The sequence below is a fragment of the Suncus etruscus genome, chromosome 1 (genome assembly GCF_024139225.1).
Source record: "Suncus etruscus isolate mSunEtr1 chromosome 1, mSunEtr1.pri.cur, whole genome shotgun sequence".
In the NCBI taxonomy this organism is placed as follows: domain Eukaryota; kingdom Metazoa; phylum Chordata; class Mammalia; order Eulipotyphla; family Soricidae; genus Suncus; species Suncus etruscus.
In genome coordinates, this window is record NC_064848.1 from 191,237,082 (window position 1) to 191,251,564 (window position 14,483).

Here is a 14,483-nt window from a genome sequence, read left to right on the forward strand (position 1 = left end):
TTCTTTTTCTCTTTTTTTAATATGTATCTTTCCCATGGTGCCAATGTGAAGGTCCCATCAAACAGTGAGGGCCCGATGGCAAGGGGTGCTGGGATCCAGCACAAGGCCTCAGACACATGACTGGCATGTGCACTAGGTCCTTGGTTTTGGGATATTCCCCCCCCCCTTGGGATATTTTATTTGTTTGGGGGCCAACACCTGGCATGGTTCAAGGATCATTCCCAGGGCCAGGGATCAAATCTGGGCTCCTGAAGCAAAGTTTGTGCACTAGCCTTTGACCATCTCCTGGCCCTGGGTTTTTGTTTTAGGAGTGCTGGAAATGAAACGCAGGACTCACACATGCAGGGCAAGTTCTCTACCACTGAGCCACATCTCTGGCCCTGACAGATTTGGGGGGCGGGTGCTCCAAGCAGTGATCAGGGCCTCCTGGGGTCACTGTTGGTGATCTCAGCTCACCAGGCTTCTAATTCAATGTGGTGCTCCAACACTTCGGCATCCTTGATGCTGTTGTGCCAAGGACCACCTGGGCCACCCTGGAGGTGCCCAAGGACTCTCAGGGTCACATGGCTGGTGCTAGGAGGCCCTCTAGTGATATACTAGCAATGCTTGGGGGTTGTGTGGTACAAGGGATACACTGGAATCAGCACATATCTAATTCCTGGTACTTTCCCCTGCCCCTTATTTACCTATCTTCCTTCCTTCCTCCCTCCCTTCCTTTTTTGGCCACACCTAGCCACTTTTAAAGGTTACTTCTGGCTCTGTACTCAGAAATTGCTCCTGGCAGGCTCAGGGGACCATAAAGGATGTCAGGGATCAAACCCAGGTCAGTCATGTGCAAGACAAATGCCTTACCCACTGTGCCCGCTCTATTTTTCAAAGGGGTCTCACTGGCAGTGCTGAGGGATCCAGGAACCACTTTCAGCAATACTCAATTCTGTGGTGTGGCTTCTTGGTACTCAGGGCTGGTGATGCCTGTGCTACTTAGGGTGGCAGTGCCCAGTGACCACCTGGTCGTAACTGGCGGTGCTAGGGATCAAGTCCAGAGTCTCCCACATGCCTAGCCTGTGCATCACCCCTGGGGCCACCTCTCCACTCTTGTCAGGTCTTTTGCTCCACATGTGTCCTGGGAGATTCAGTGTATATACACACACATATACATGTGTCCTGGGAGGTTCATTGTAGCTACAAAGAGACACATATGTCCTGGGAGATTCAGTGTATTTACACACATACACACACACACACACACACCTCTCTTCCTTAACAGTCCAGTTCTCTCTCTCTCTCTCTCTCTCTCTCTCTCTCTCTCTCTCTCACACACACACACACACACACACACACACTGTATTTACACACATATACACACACCTCTCTTCCTTAACAGTCCAGTTCACACACACACACACACACACACACACCTCTTCCATAACAGTCCAGTTCCTAACACACACATATCCTGGGAGATTTAATATAACTAGCCTCTCTTCCATAACAGCCCAGTTCCTAAATGGGTGCTGTGAAAACATAAATCCATCTTAAGGGGTCAGGTGGGGGAATAAGAGCCCCGAGAACAGAGACATGTGCTCCAGAAGGCACTGCCAGAAACCAGTTTATTTATACAATGACACACAGTGTAGTGGGTTACAAAACACAGCTGAAATCCATAGCCAGGGAGACAAAGCAAGGAGTTCGGCTTATAAGAGAGGTGGGTGTGATGCGGGGTGCAGGCTGGGGCTCAGCTGGGCAGCGGCTGTGCAGTGGGCCACCCTCATCCGCCCCAGCCAGCCCCCAGGAAGATCTAGAACATAAACAACACACCAGACACTTGCGCACAGTGCTCCAACCGCAGGCCGGACTGGAGGGCCCTGCCCTTTCCCTGGCTCCCTCAGCCCTGCTCAGGCAGGCCCCCATGGAGGAGAATAAATATGTAAACAGAGTAGGGAGGCACGGGGCGGAGCTGGGAAGGAAAGGTCTGTAGACTCAGTGCCCTGGGACCTGCTCCCCATCTTTGGTTCCCTCAGGCTGGACAGGGTCTCCTCCCACCCTAGGGGGCCCCAGCCCAGGAAACAGCTTATGGGACCTCTGGGGCAGGGCAAGGGGCAGTGCCCGCCTTCCCCTGGTTTCTACTAGCTTGGGCCTTGGCCAGAAAGGGAGCCCGGGAGAAATAGCAGGTCCAGTTGAGGCCCCGGATGCTGCCCCTCAAGCCCCAGGCCTAGCTCCAGCTTCCAAGCCAGAAGCCTCAGGAGAGGGGCTGGTGGGTGCCCTCTGCCTGCAGCACACTGAGTAGCTGGGGAAGTCTGGTCCTGAGCAGCAGGGGGGCTCTCACCAGCCCGGAGCCCCCCTGCAGGGACCACCTCCTCCCCCAACCCCCAGGTCCTGCCAGCAGAGGGACAGGGAGGCCCTCAGGATGGAAGAGAGGCTGGTTTCGAGGCCCCTCGGGGCTTCAGCCCCAGGGAGGGAAACAGGCCAAACTGCCCAGCCCATATCCTCTGGCCACAGCCTGGGGCTCACCTGGCACCTGCCTCCCAGGAGAGGAGGAGGAGGAGGAGGAAGGACAACCGAACCGAAAAGGCCAGAGAGACCAAGGGTGGGTGCCCCAAGGCTAGAGGGGGAAGGAGGGTGAAATTAAGGCATTTCTCCCCCCACACACACCCCTAAGACAGCTGACCAAACCAAATCTCCTCAGTCAGGAAGACCCTGGAACAGGAAGGTACCACCTGGGCCCCATGCCCGCCTGGAACTGATCCAGCCTCCAAGGACAAAGGCAGGGTCATGAAAGTGGGCATGGGGTTCCCCATGGGGGAGGGGAGAAAGGGTACCCCGACACCCTCCAGGGTGACAGAATCTAGGGCAGGGGTGGGGGGGGGCTGAGGCAGCTGAGAGGAGCAGGTGGGGGGAGGGCTGAGAGACCCACACGCACACGATGTTGGATGTGTGACTTTTTGTTTTTAATAGAAAAAATAAACAAAATCACAATGATGAAGCCCAGAGGGTCGGGCGGGAGTCACAGCGCCGGCTCCTGCTCCATGGGCTCCTCTGCTGGCCTGGGTGGGGACAAGCACAGGGAGGGGACCTGAGCAAAAGGTGGGTGGGGGCCAGCCAGGCTGAGGGCAGGGACAGCTGTGGGCCCTTACCTGGGGCTGTGCTCCTGGGCTGCTGCCACCTGGGCCTGCTCGGCCCCGACTGACAGCAGGGCCATGGCACTCACAGTCTCGGCCTCCTCCGTCTCCCCTGCCTGGGCCTCGCGCAGGGACCGCCCTAGCCCAGCAGCGAACCTCTGCACGCAGCTCCAGTGTTTGCCTGCAGAAGGGAACAGGGGAGGTTGTCAGGCAGACCCAGACCCTAAAGAGCCCTGAAGGGGAACCCTCACACCCCACCATGGCAAGCTGTCCCCACGCACTCTGGATCTCAATGACTTTCTCGAGTGTGGTCACTGCATTGACATTGGGCTTTTGCTGCAAGACTGCATCATCCAAGGGCGGCAGCTGGAAGGAAAAGGAGGCTGAGGGTGGGCAAAGATGGCAAGGCCTGCCCCTTTTAGCACCCCTAGTCAGCCCCATGTGTCTCTTGTATCAGAGGCAGGCAGTGCTCCTCTGGAGGAGCCCAGGCTACCAGCTGGACTCCACAGACTGCAGCCAAGAAGGATTCCCCCAGCCCCTCCTGCACCCCTTACCTCCACACTCAGCAGAGCTGAGACGCAGGCCTCGGAGGCATCACAGATGGCGGTCAAATCGTGGCCTCCCTCCAGGGCCAGCACCACCCGGCCCCCTGCCAGCGTCATCAGCTGTCTGGTCAAGTGGCCAAAACCTTTGGGGAGAGGAAAAGGGAGGAAGATGGGGTTAAAAAAGATTATGAGAAGCCTGGTGTGATAGTACAGTGGGTAGCACAAGGTAACGCCTTGCACACGGCCACCTGGGCTCAATCTCCTGCATCCCAGATGGTCTCCTGAGACTGCCAGGAGTAATGTCTGAGCACAGAGCCAGAAATATCCCTTAAGTGCTGCTGGGTGTGGCCCAAAACCAAAACAGAAAGGAAGAAAGATTACATGAAGGGGCTGGTGCAATAGTGTCTTCCACACAGCAGCAGCTGACCCAGGATCAATTCCTGGTGTCCCATATGGTCCCCTAAACACTAGAGTAATCAGTAATCAGGAGTAATCCCTGAGCCTCACTGGATCTGACCCAAAACCAAAACCAAAAAGGATCATGAGAAGGGGCTGCAGCAATAGTACAGTAGGTAGGGTGCTTGTTTTGCACAAAGCCAATCTGAGTTTAATCCCTGATACACCATATGGTCCCCTTAGCACAGCTAGGATGAGTCAGGAGTAACCCCTGAGCATCAGTAGGTGTGGGGTCTGGAGTTCAGCCAGCCTGCAGGCCCCAGGATCAATTCCAGCATTCCATGGACTCCTGAGCACTGCTGGGTGTGGCCCCAACATCCGAAAGAAGAGAGAATAAAAAATAAAAGGAATGTGAGCGGTGAAAGAAGCAGCAGAGTAAGATGGTAAATTTATTCCTATCTTTACAGGGGCCACACCTGATGATGTGGGGAGGCAAGTGGTCCAGGGCCATGATTTAGAGGTTCTCTGGGTGCCAAGTAGAATGATAGAGGTTGGGGGGAGGTGTGAAACCCACACTCATGCAAAGCAGATACTCTACCACCTGAATAACAATGAGCCAGAGACTTAGATCCATACATGTTTGTAGAGTTTGCTGTCAAAGGGCAAAATGCCCCACTAACGATAGGACAGAACAGGGCTGAGACACAATACAGGGGTAAAGGTATTGCCTTGCATGGCTGACCTCAGTTCCATTCCTAGTGCTGCATATGGTCTCCAAGTATTAACAGGTGTAGCACACCCCCTGAACAAAAACAAAACGAAACGAAACAGGACAGGAGAGACCAGATCAAAGGAGCTCAATTTCTGTCTTTTTTGGGGAGGAAGGGGCAGGGTTACTCCTGGCTTTACATTCAGGAAGTATTCCTGGTGGTGCTCAGAGGACCATATGGGATGTTGAGGATGTAACCTGGGTCAGCAACAGGAATGGCAAACACCCTCCCCACTGTACTATCATTCCAGCCCCAATTCTCTGTCCTCTAAGAAACATGGCTAAAGCCTGTGAGGCCCACATGCTGCATCACGGGATTCCAGGAGACACAGTCCCTGCCAGCCCACTCTGGCCGCCTGATGACCCTAAAGGCCTAGAGGAGAAGGGGCAAGAGGATGAACAGCCAGGATGGTGCCCTCCTCCAACCTCCGCAGCAAGCAGCTGCTCATGTCCGCTTTGCAACCCTGCTGCTCCCCGGCCCCCTTGGCAGGCTTACATCTGGCGGTGACTGAGTAGCCGCCCAATGGAGACAAGTGTCCTTCGACAGCGTCAAACCCAGCAGAGACCAGGACGACGTCCGGCGAGAACTCGTGGGCGATGGGCATCACCACTGTCCTGCAAGGAGGCGCCCAAGTTGACCCCACTGGCGCCGCCCTGCTGCCCCACCATGCTCCCCCCAACAAGCCCTTCCGCCCAGACCCCACTGAGTGCCTTCTAGCCCTCCCACTGCAGGGCCCGGGGGAGTGGGGGGGTCCTTCACCTGAAGGCCGTTAGGTACTCCACGTCTCCGATGGGGGGGTCCACACCTCCCGTCCATGCCACGTTCACATTGTACCCCACGCCCGGCCCTCCGCCAACCTGGCACCAGGGTGGGGGGAGGGGTTATTCTCACTGCCTGGGGACCCCCGACACTGCCCCCACCCTCAGCCCACCTCCAGCCCTCACTCCACTGACCTCTGCTCTGCATGGAGGGGCAGGTGGCCGGCGTGGTCCTCCCCCAGGAGCCCTGACTCCCCAAGAACCAGCACCACTAGAGGCTCCCTGCCAGGTCCCCTTCTGCTCCCCCCCAGAGGGGCCCTGGGTGGGGCCACCCAGGAGCTGTACCTCTTCGGGAGCCCCGGAGCCTGGAAAGAAGTTCCCGTTGTCATAGCGATGCAGGGAGATGTAGAGCACAGAGGGGTCGTTGTAGAAGGCCTGCTGCGTGCCATTGCCGTGGTGAATGTCCTGGGGGGGGGGGCGAATGGTGCTTCAGGAAGGGGTCCACACTTTCCGAAAGGTGCAAATCTCACTCACTCCCCAGTCCCACCCTATGGTGAGTTCTGGGGGTGCAGCCACTGACAACCTTGTGTTCTGGTCACAATATCATCCCAGCCTATGGAAGTCTATGGGTATGGGCCGGGACAGTTGGGGGATAAGAAGCCCAATGCCAAAAATACTGAATTTCTTCTTGTGGTTGCCACTCTCAACTCCTTGTTTGGTGGCATTTGGGGGAATCATGTGGTGGCATCAAGCCCAGGCATCCTGCATGCAAAACCTGTATTCAGTTTGCTGAACCATCTCTCTGACCCTGTGATGGACTTTATTTTTTTTTTTTTGGGGGGGGGGGGTTCCCATACCTGGACTGACTCTGCATTCAGGAATTATTTCTGGTAGTGCTCTTTGGACCACATAGGGTGTCAGGGATCAAACCTGGGTTGTCTGCATGTAAGACATGTGCCCTACCCTCTGTACTTGGCTCCAGTCCTCCCATGGAATTTATTTATTTTTGGGTTTTGGGCCACACCCAGCGATGCTCAGGGGTTACTCCTCGCTCTGTGCTCAGATATCGCTCCTAGCAGGCTCAGGGGACTAATGGGGTGCCTGAAATGGAACCCGAGTCTGACCCAGGTTATCCGTGTGCAAGGCAAATGCCCTACTGCTGTGCTATCACTCTACTCAACCCCCATGGAATTTTGTTGTTGTTGTTGTTGTTCTGGGGCCACACCCAGTGACACTCAGGGGTTACTCCTGGCTATATGCTTAGAAATCGCCTGTGGCTTGGGGGACCATATGGAATGCCAGAGGATCGAACCTCAGTCCATCCTAGACTAGCGCACACAAGGCAAATGCCTTACGCCCTGCGCCACCGCTCCAGCCCCCTCCTCATGGAATTTTTCTTTATTTTTTGGTTTTTGGGCCACACCCAGCAACCCTCGGGGGTTACTCCTGGCTCTGCGCTCAGAAATTGCTCCTGGCAGGCTCAGGGGACCATATGGGATGCCGGGATTCAAACCAGGGTCTATCTTGGGTCAGCCACATGCAAGGCAAAAGCCCTACCAGTGCGCTATCACTCTGGCCCCTCCCCATGGAATTTTAAACCAAAGCTGGGCTTCAAAGTTACATTTTATTTTTGCCCATAATGGCTCCAGGCTACTTTCCCAACTCCCAGGGAATGGCAGGACCCTTCAGTCTGCTGTGAGATGCAGGGCTTGATAAGCACAGAGGAGCCTAAGCAGAAGCGTTTAGGCCAAAAGGCCTGATCTGAACCCCAGGATAACATCTCATCTTGGCTGGGTTAAGCACCAACAGCCCAGCGCCCTATTTATAGAACAGGAAATTCATTCTCTTTAGGAGGTGGCATAATGGAGAGATCTCACAGCAGGTTGGGTGCTTGTCTTGCACACAGAAGACCCAGGTTGGATAGCCAATATCCTGAGCACCAAGTGTGATTCCTGAGCACAGAGGCAGAAATAACCACTGAGTACTGCCAGGTGTGGCCCAAAACCAAGACAAAAAAACAAACAAACAAAAAAAAGACATGACATTAACAGTATCCTGTATCATGTGTCAATGACTAATGGGATCTTAGCACGAGGGAGCTCAAAGAAGAGAAGGTGCCACCTTTCAAGATCAATGACACCCCCAACAGCCCCAAAATGCCAGCTGGGGGCCTGGGCAGACCAAGGGTGAAAAGCTTTTCTGAGTCCACTTGTGAGGTGGGACTAATTTTAGACCCAGTTCCTTTTTTTTTTTTTTTTTTTTTTTTTTGGTTTTTGGGCCACACCCGGCTGTGCTCAGGGGTTACTCCTGGCTGTCTGCTCAGAAATAGCTCCTGGCAGGCACAGGGGACCATATGGGACACCGGGATTTGAACCAACCACCTTTGGTCCTGGATCGGCTGCTTGCAAGGCAAACGCCGCTGTACTATCTCTCCGGGCCCTAGACCCAGTTCCAATAGAGCCCGAGGAAGGAAAGAGGTACCTGCCAGCTGGTCCTGCCCCTCAGCTCCCAACTCCAACCTACTGCTTACCCAGTCAACGATGAGAACTTTGCCCACGTTCAGCTTCTGCTGCAAGAGTTTGGTTGTGATGGCTACAGAGTTAAAGAAGCAGAATCCCCTGGGGGTGGGGGAGAGAAGGGAGGGGGGGTCAGCTTTAGTGGTGTGGGCTCCAGGGTGGAGAAGGCCAGGAGGACCACAGAGGGTTCGTGGGGGGCACTCACATGGCTGTGGATTCCTCGGCGTGGTGTCCCGGCGGCCGGATGATGGCAAATCCATTCTGAGAACAGACAAGGGAACGGCAGTGAGGGACTGAGTGGCAGGTACAGTGGAGACAGAGGAGGCAGGCGGGGAAGGGTCGCCTGAGAACACGCAGCTGCCAGTAGGCAATCACACCGGCCTGGGGATTCCCCAGAGCACCTAACACTAGTGTTTTACTGTTGGTCCCTTTGTTGTAGGGAACCACGCTTAGCAGTTCTCAGGGGTCACTCTGATGATGCTCTGGGGATAAAAGCTGAGTGTCCCACATGCAATGCATGTACTCCAGCCCTTTGAGTCACATCCCCAATATTTGTTGGTCTCTCTTGTGTTTTGGGCCACACCTGGCAGCATTCAGGGATTATTCCTGGCTCTGTGCTCAGGGATCACTCTTGGTAGTGCCGGGGGACCATATGGAGTGCCCAACAGGGCTGGGGCAATAATACAGCAGGTAGGGCGCTTGCCTTACACTTGCCCCAGCCCTGTTGGTCTTTCTTAACCCCTCATCCCCAGTTAGCCCTGGAGATGTTAATCCCAATCCATGGTGGTGCCTTAACTTCGAGAAAGCCAACACTGTCCTCCCCCTGCCCTGTCCACATTGGTTTCTGAGAACACCTGATGGGACACATGCGTACCTTGAGTTCTCCGGCCGCCACCTTGAAGGCCAGCTCCACCAGGCAGCCCACCGCCATGCGCACAGCACTGGAGGAGTGCATCTCATTCCACACCGTGTCGCTATCTACCTGCAGGGCCAGGAGAGCAGCTTGAGAGTGTCCCCTGCCCTGGGCTAGGTGGCAGGAGGTGGGGAGCAGGGATGGGGAGGAAGGAGGGCCCTACTCACCCCGATGCCCCCACAAGGCAGCATGGCGTACATCTTCTGGCTGATAGGGCCTGCAGGGAGGAGGGACAGAGCTACTCTGGACAGTGCCTCAAATACTGGGGCTACAGCTTGGGGTCTAGAGAGAGCGCTAAATTCAGACCCAGGAGAGAAGGCCAATTTGGGCACGGGACAGGCTCCTGCAGTATGGCTGCCAGAAGAGCTGGCAGGAGGATTGGGGGCATTGGCAGTTGCAAAAGCAAGTGACCATCGCCCAGTCAGACCCTCTTGTTCCCATATGGTCCTCTATGCCTGCCAGGAGTGACTTCTGAGCACAGAGCCAGGAGTAACCCAAGTGCCACTGGGTGTGACCCAAGAACCAAAAACCAAAGGAACAGACCCTCCTGCGGTGCCACTCCACCTAACGCAGATTAAAATCCAATCCTGTGTGAAGGGCGCCCCCTGGAGGTGTGTGGTATGGCAGCAGTCATCTCTGCCTGAGGTTTACGTCCCTGGAGGCAGGACCTGGCCTGGCCCCGGTTCTGCCTCGGCCCTGCCAGCTCACCAAGCAGCTTCTTGCTGTCCAGCTTCTGTCGGTTGAGGGGGCTGGTCCCATAGAGCAGGGTGTGGTACTCCGAATGCACCGTCTGGATCTCGTCCAGCGTGGCTTTTCGCCCCCGGATCCGCTGCCAAGAGAAGCCAATGAGGGAGCGGCCCGGGGGCCCAGCTGGGCCCCCGGGCCGCTCCCCCCAGAGCCCAGACCCTTTCTGGCTCAGAGCCTGGGCACAACAGTCATTTTCTAGCCTTAAAAGTATCCTGGATTTCGGGGCTGGCAAGATAGCATGGAGGTAAGGCGTTTGCCTTCCATGCAGAAGGACAGTGGTTCGAATCCCGGTATCCCATATGGTCCCCCGTGCCTGCCAGGGGTGATTTCTGAGCATAGAGCCAGGAGTAACCCAATCCCGGTATCCCATATGGTCCCCCGTGCCTGCCAGGGGTGATTTCTGAGCATAGAGCCAGGAGTAACCCCTGAGTGTGCTGGGTGTGACCCAAAAACCAAAAAAAAAAAAAAGTATCCTGGATTTCCAAAGGGCAGGCCTGGGTCCTTCGAGTCCCTCCATCTCCCCACACTCAGCTAAGGGGAGCAACTGGGAGGGGCTGGGAGGTGGGCCCTGGGGTCAAAGGTGGGAGACAGGAAGTGACTTGATAGGCGAAGTGGGAGACGTGCAGACCTGGGTCCCGCTGGGAAAGGGGCTCCCTCACCTCACACTTGCTGAGCAGGCCTGTCTCCTGCAGCCGTGACCAGATGCTCTGGATGCGGCCCGCGTGCTCCGGGTGCACATGTGTGTTCCCGCACATGCACTGGTGCTTCAGCATGAACGTGTCATAGACCACACCTGTATGGCCAAGACTCCCATCAGCCCGGACCCCCGCCTCACCTCCTACCCATTTCCCTGCACCTCAAGCCTCAGCAGGGCTGCCCAATGCTGTTTTCCTCCATGGCCATCCCTGGTACCCTCTTCACTGTCCTTCATGCTACTCCCGCACTCCAACTCCCCACTAGAAAGGGGGCATGCCAGACCTCTGTGCCCTCTAGTGGAGCCAGCACAGTGAATGCACTGGGAACGGACGAACCGATGCTTCATTTAAAAAAAAAAATCAGGGGGCTGGAGAGATAGCACAGCGATAGGGCATTTGCCTTGCACATGGCCAACCCTGGACACTCTGGTTTGATTCCCAGCATCCCATATGGTCCCCATCCAGGAGTGATTTCTGAGTAGAGAGCCAGGTTCAGTAACCCGAGTGCCGCCAGGTGTGACCCAAAAACAAACAAATAAATAAATAAATAAATAAATAAATAAATAAATAAATAAAATCATTTTGGGGGCCAGAGTGATAGCACAGCAGTAGGGCATTTGCCTTGCATGCACCTGACCCAGGCCCAACTCAGGTTCGGTTCCTGAGCCTGCCAGGAGCAATTTCTGAGTACAGAGCCAGGAGTAAACTTTGAGCACCACCAGGTGTGGCCCCAAAACCAAAATAATAATAATAATAATTTGAGATGACTGGGGATCGAACCTTGGTCTGTCCTAGGTTAGTGCATGCAAGGCAAACGCCTTACTTCTTGTGCCACCCCTCCAACCCCATTTTTGTTTTGTTTTGGTTTGGTTTTTGGGTCACATTCGGCAGCACTCAAGGGTTACTCCTGGCTCTATGCACAGAAATTGCTCCTGGCAGGCTCGGGGACCATATGGGATGGCAGGATTCGAACCACATCCTTCTGCATGCAAGGCAAATGCCATACCTCCATGCTACCTCTCCAACCCCATATTTTTTCAATTGTTTTGGGGCTACATCTGAAGCTGCTGGGGGCTACTCTGCTCTAAGGATGACTCCTGGCAGTACAAGGGGACCCTTTGCAGTGCCAGAGATCATTTTAGAGTTGGCTGTGTGCAGGTCCTAGTGCCTTCACCCTGGCACTGGGTCTCTAGCTGAGACCTCATTCTTCACTTCAGAAGAAGGAAAAGAAGGGCAGGACCCCACAGAGAGAGGATGAGGGGAGGCATCTTCGTGTAGTGGTGCAAAAATTAATACACTCGGAGCCAGAGAAATAGCATGGAGGTAAGGCGTTTGCCTTGCATGCAGAAGGTCGGTGGTTCAATCCTGGCATCCCATATGGTTCCCCAAGCCTTCCAGGAGCAATTGCTGAGCAGAGAGCCAGGAGTAACCCCTGAGCGCTGCCTTGTGTGACCCAAAAACCAAAAAAAATTAATGCACTCATAAGCCGGAGAGATAACACAGCAGTAGGTGCTTGCCTTGCATGTAGTTGACCCGAGACAGACCCAGGTTCGATTCCCAGCATCTCATATGGCTGTCAGAGCCTGCCAGGAGCAATTCCTGAATGCAGAGCCAGGAGTAACCCCTGAGCACCACCTAGTGTGACCCAAATATCAATAAAAGAAAAAAAATAATAATGCACTCAGTGGAGGGGGACCTATGAAATGAAACTATTGCCCCCGCATCGCCAACACACACACACAATGCCTCTGTTCCTGGAATGCTGCAAGAAGGTATCAGAAGTCAAGGGCAGGGGCAGCCCTTCAAGACAGGGGCCGCATCAATTCCAGCTGTGCCCCCCCACTGTTCCTCTGTGAAATGGATGCGGACATACCTGTAGTGAAGAGGTGCTTGGTGGGCGGGTCTGCTGGGCTCTTCATGCCCCCGGGGGCAGCAGGGGAGGACTGGGTACGGCCCAGGGCCTGATGGGGCACAGTGGCCAGGCTGAGGGGTGCCTGATACACCTGCAGGGGCTGCAGCTGCTGAGCATCTGAGAAGAGCTGGACAGTGGGAAGGACAGAGAGCCCTCGTGAGGCTGTGCCCAGATGGCAGCGAGAGCCTCCTTCCCCCTCCAGCTCTTCCCAACCTCCTCCTCCCTCCAGGGACCTAAAATTCTGCAGTCCTGCAGGCTTCATCTCCAAGGCAATGATGGGGAGGGAAGGGAAGAGAAGGGGGGGACGTGATGAGTCACGGCAGAGTAGCAAGGAGGAAAGCAGTGGCTGGGCTGAGAGGGACGGGGGCGTGGGAGGGGGCGTGATGAGTCAGGCCCCAGGGCTGTGTCCGCAATGAATGGATGCACAGCAGCACAGGGCAGACTGTAGTAGCAGAGGGGGCGTGTGTGTGTATATGTGTGTACACGCACGCAGGTACGCATACACGCACGCACGGCAAGGACGTGCGGCCGGCCCTGCGCAGGCAACACGCGCACATCCACACAGGCCACGTGGACACGCACAAGCAGACAGGCGGGGGCAGTCAGAGACGCAGGGAGGGGCTGGCAGACTGGGGCTCAGAGCCCCACGCACACCCGCCACAGCCCTTCGCCTCCTTCTTGCTCCCCTCTGCTCTCTTCAGAGTGTTTCTAGTGCAGTCTGGAAATGCAGAACTGGGGGGGTGGAGGAAGGACCAAAGCCAGAGGAACAGAGAGCACAGAGGAATGGTGATCAGACTGGGGGAAGTCTGGGCCAAACTCAGCTAAGTTCAGGGGTGACTCCCAGCATGAAGCTCAGAGACCATGCAGTGCTGGAAATGGTACTTGGGCTTGCAGCATGCCAAGCCCCAGCCTGGCTACATATATATATATATATATATATATATATATATATATATATATATATATATTTTGGCCACCCACCCAGCAATGCTCAGGAACTACTCCTGGCCCTGCACTCAGGAATCACTCCCGGCAGGCTTGGTGAACTATATGGGATGCTGAGGATCGAAGCCAGGTTGGTTGCATTCAAGGCAAACACTCTTCCCCTCACTGTACTACCACTCCGCGCCCCCAACCCCACCCCCCGGACACCTTTTTGTAAGCCGTGCTGGACTCCTCCACATCAGGGCCCTCCTCGGCGCCACTCTCGCCTTCATCCTTGACCTGGATGCAGTCCTCCTCCTCCTCTTCCTCTTCTTCCTCCTCCTCCAGGTCTTCCTGCGTGCTCTCGCTCTCCGTGGAGCCTTCTCGAGGGATGGTCAGAGCACTCTCCCCTAGCAAGGCCTCCTGCTGCTCCGTCAGCTCCTCCTCTGTCTCCTCAGGGTGGGTGGTGGGCTGCCGGGACAGCTCCCCTGTTTTGGTGAGGATCTGGGCGCCGAGCAAAAGGGACACATCAGGGGCAGCAGGGTCAACCGCCGCGTGGGTGCAGAGAAGGGAGACTAGCTTCCCTTTCCCGCCCCTGTAGTTTTTGTGACCCAGACAAAGGCCCTGAGCCCCTCAGTGCTACCCCATCCCTCTCTGCCAGCCAGAGTTGGGGAGGCCCCCTAGAGGCTCTCCAGCTCACCTTGCCCAGCTGCAGCTGCTGCTGCTTTTGCTTCTCCAGGAACTGTTGGTGCTGCTGCTGCATGACCAGCTGCTGCAGGGCCTGGGGACTCTGGGGTAGCGGCGAGGACTGCGTGCGGCTCAGGGGCCGGTGCCGGGGGAGCTTGCCCACCGTCCGCATGCTGGTGGCCAAGCGTTCACCCGTCACCAGCGGGGACTGGCCGTGGAGCGGCACTGTGTAGTGAGGGGGCGGGGAATCAGCATCACTGTCCGCATCACCCCACCTGCCTTGTCTGTTCCTACTTCCCTGGGCCTGTTAACACCTCTTCCTACCTATTCAGGAACAGCATTAGAGGGGTCTGGGACATGCTATCCCTAAACTGAATCCCACTCTTCCTCCTTCCCACAACCGGACAGTTTCCCGGCTCAGAAAACATCTTCCAGCAAGCCTGCCAGGATTCTATCCTTTTTTTTTTTTTTGGTTTTTGGGCCACACCCGGCGTTGCTCAG

General features: G+C 55.7%; 1 protein-coding gene across 4 annotated transcripts in view; it reads right to left on the bottom strand.

Annotated features, from left to right (window-relative positions):
- Nucleotides 1–2,926: 2,926 nt before the first annotated feature.
- The window catches only part of HDAC5 (histone deacetylase 5), a 38,339-nt gene continuing 26,782 nt past the window's right edge, over nucleotides 2,927–14,483 (bottom strand). For 3 of the 4 annotated variants that reach the window (XM_049778989.1, XM_049778997.1, XM_049778983.1), the window contains exons 11-26: nucleotides 13,996–14,207; nucleotides 13,524–13,799; nucleotides 12,333–12,498; nucleotides 10,424–10,557; nucleotides 9,726–9,846; nucleotides 9,185–9,234; nucleotides 8,979–9,086; nucleotides 8,310–8,365; nucleotides 8,119–8,206; nucleotides 5,934–6,053; nucleotides 5,590–5,687; nucleotides 5,326–5,444; nucleotides 3,674–3,807; nucleotides 3,401–3,485; nucleotides 3,135–3,300; nucleotides 2,927–3,044 (exon numbers count right to left, since the gene is read on the bottom strand). In XM_049778989.1, the coding sequence (XP_049634946.1) occupies nucleotides 3,005–3,044; nucleotides 3,135–3,300; nucleotides 3,401–3,485; nucleotides 3,674–3,807; nucleotides 5,326–5,444; nucleotides 5,590–5,687; nucleotides 5,934–6,053; nucleotides 8,119–8,206; nucleotides 8,310–8,365; nucleotides 8,979–9,086; nucleotides 9,185–9,234; nucleotides 9,726–9,846; nucleotides 10,424–10,557; nucleotides 12,333–12,498; nucleotides 13,524–13,799; nucleotides 13,996–14,207 (1,973 nt within the window). In that variant the 3' untranslated portion in view covers nucleotides 2,927–3,004. Of the gene's footprint in view, nucleotides 3,045–3,130; nucleotides 3,301–3,400; nucleotides 3,486–3,673; nucleotides 3,808–5,325; nucleotides 5,445–5,589; nucleotides 5,688–5,933; nucleotides 6,054–8,118; nucleotides 8,207–8,309; nucleotides 8,366–8,978; nucleotides 9,087–9,184; nucleotides 9,235–9,725; nucleotides 9,847–10,423; nucleotides 10,558–12,332; nucleotides 12,499–13,523; nucleotides 13,800–13,995; nucleotides 14,208–14,483 lie in introns of those variants that run through there. The other variant, XM_049778979.1, reaches the window with a different exon arrangement.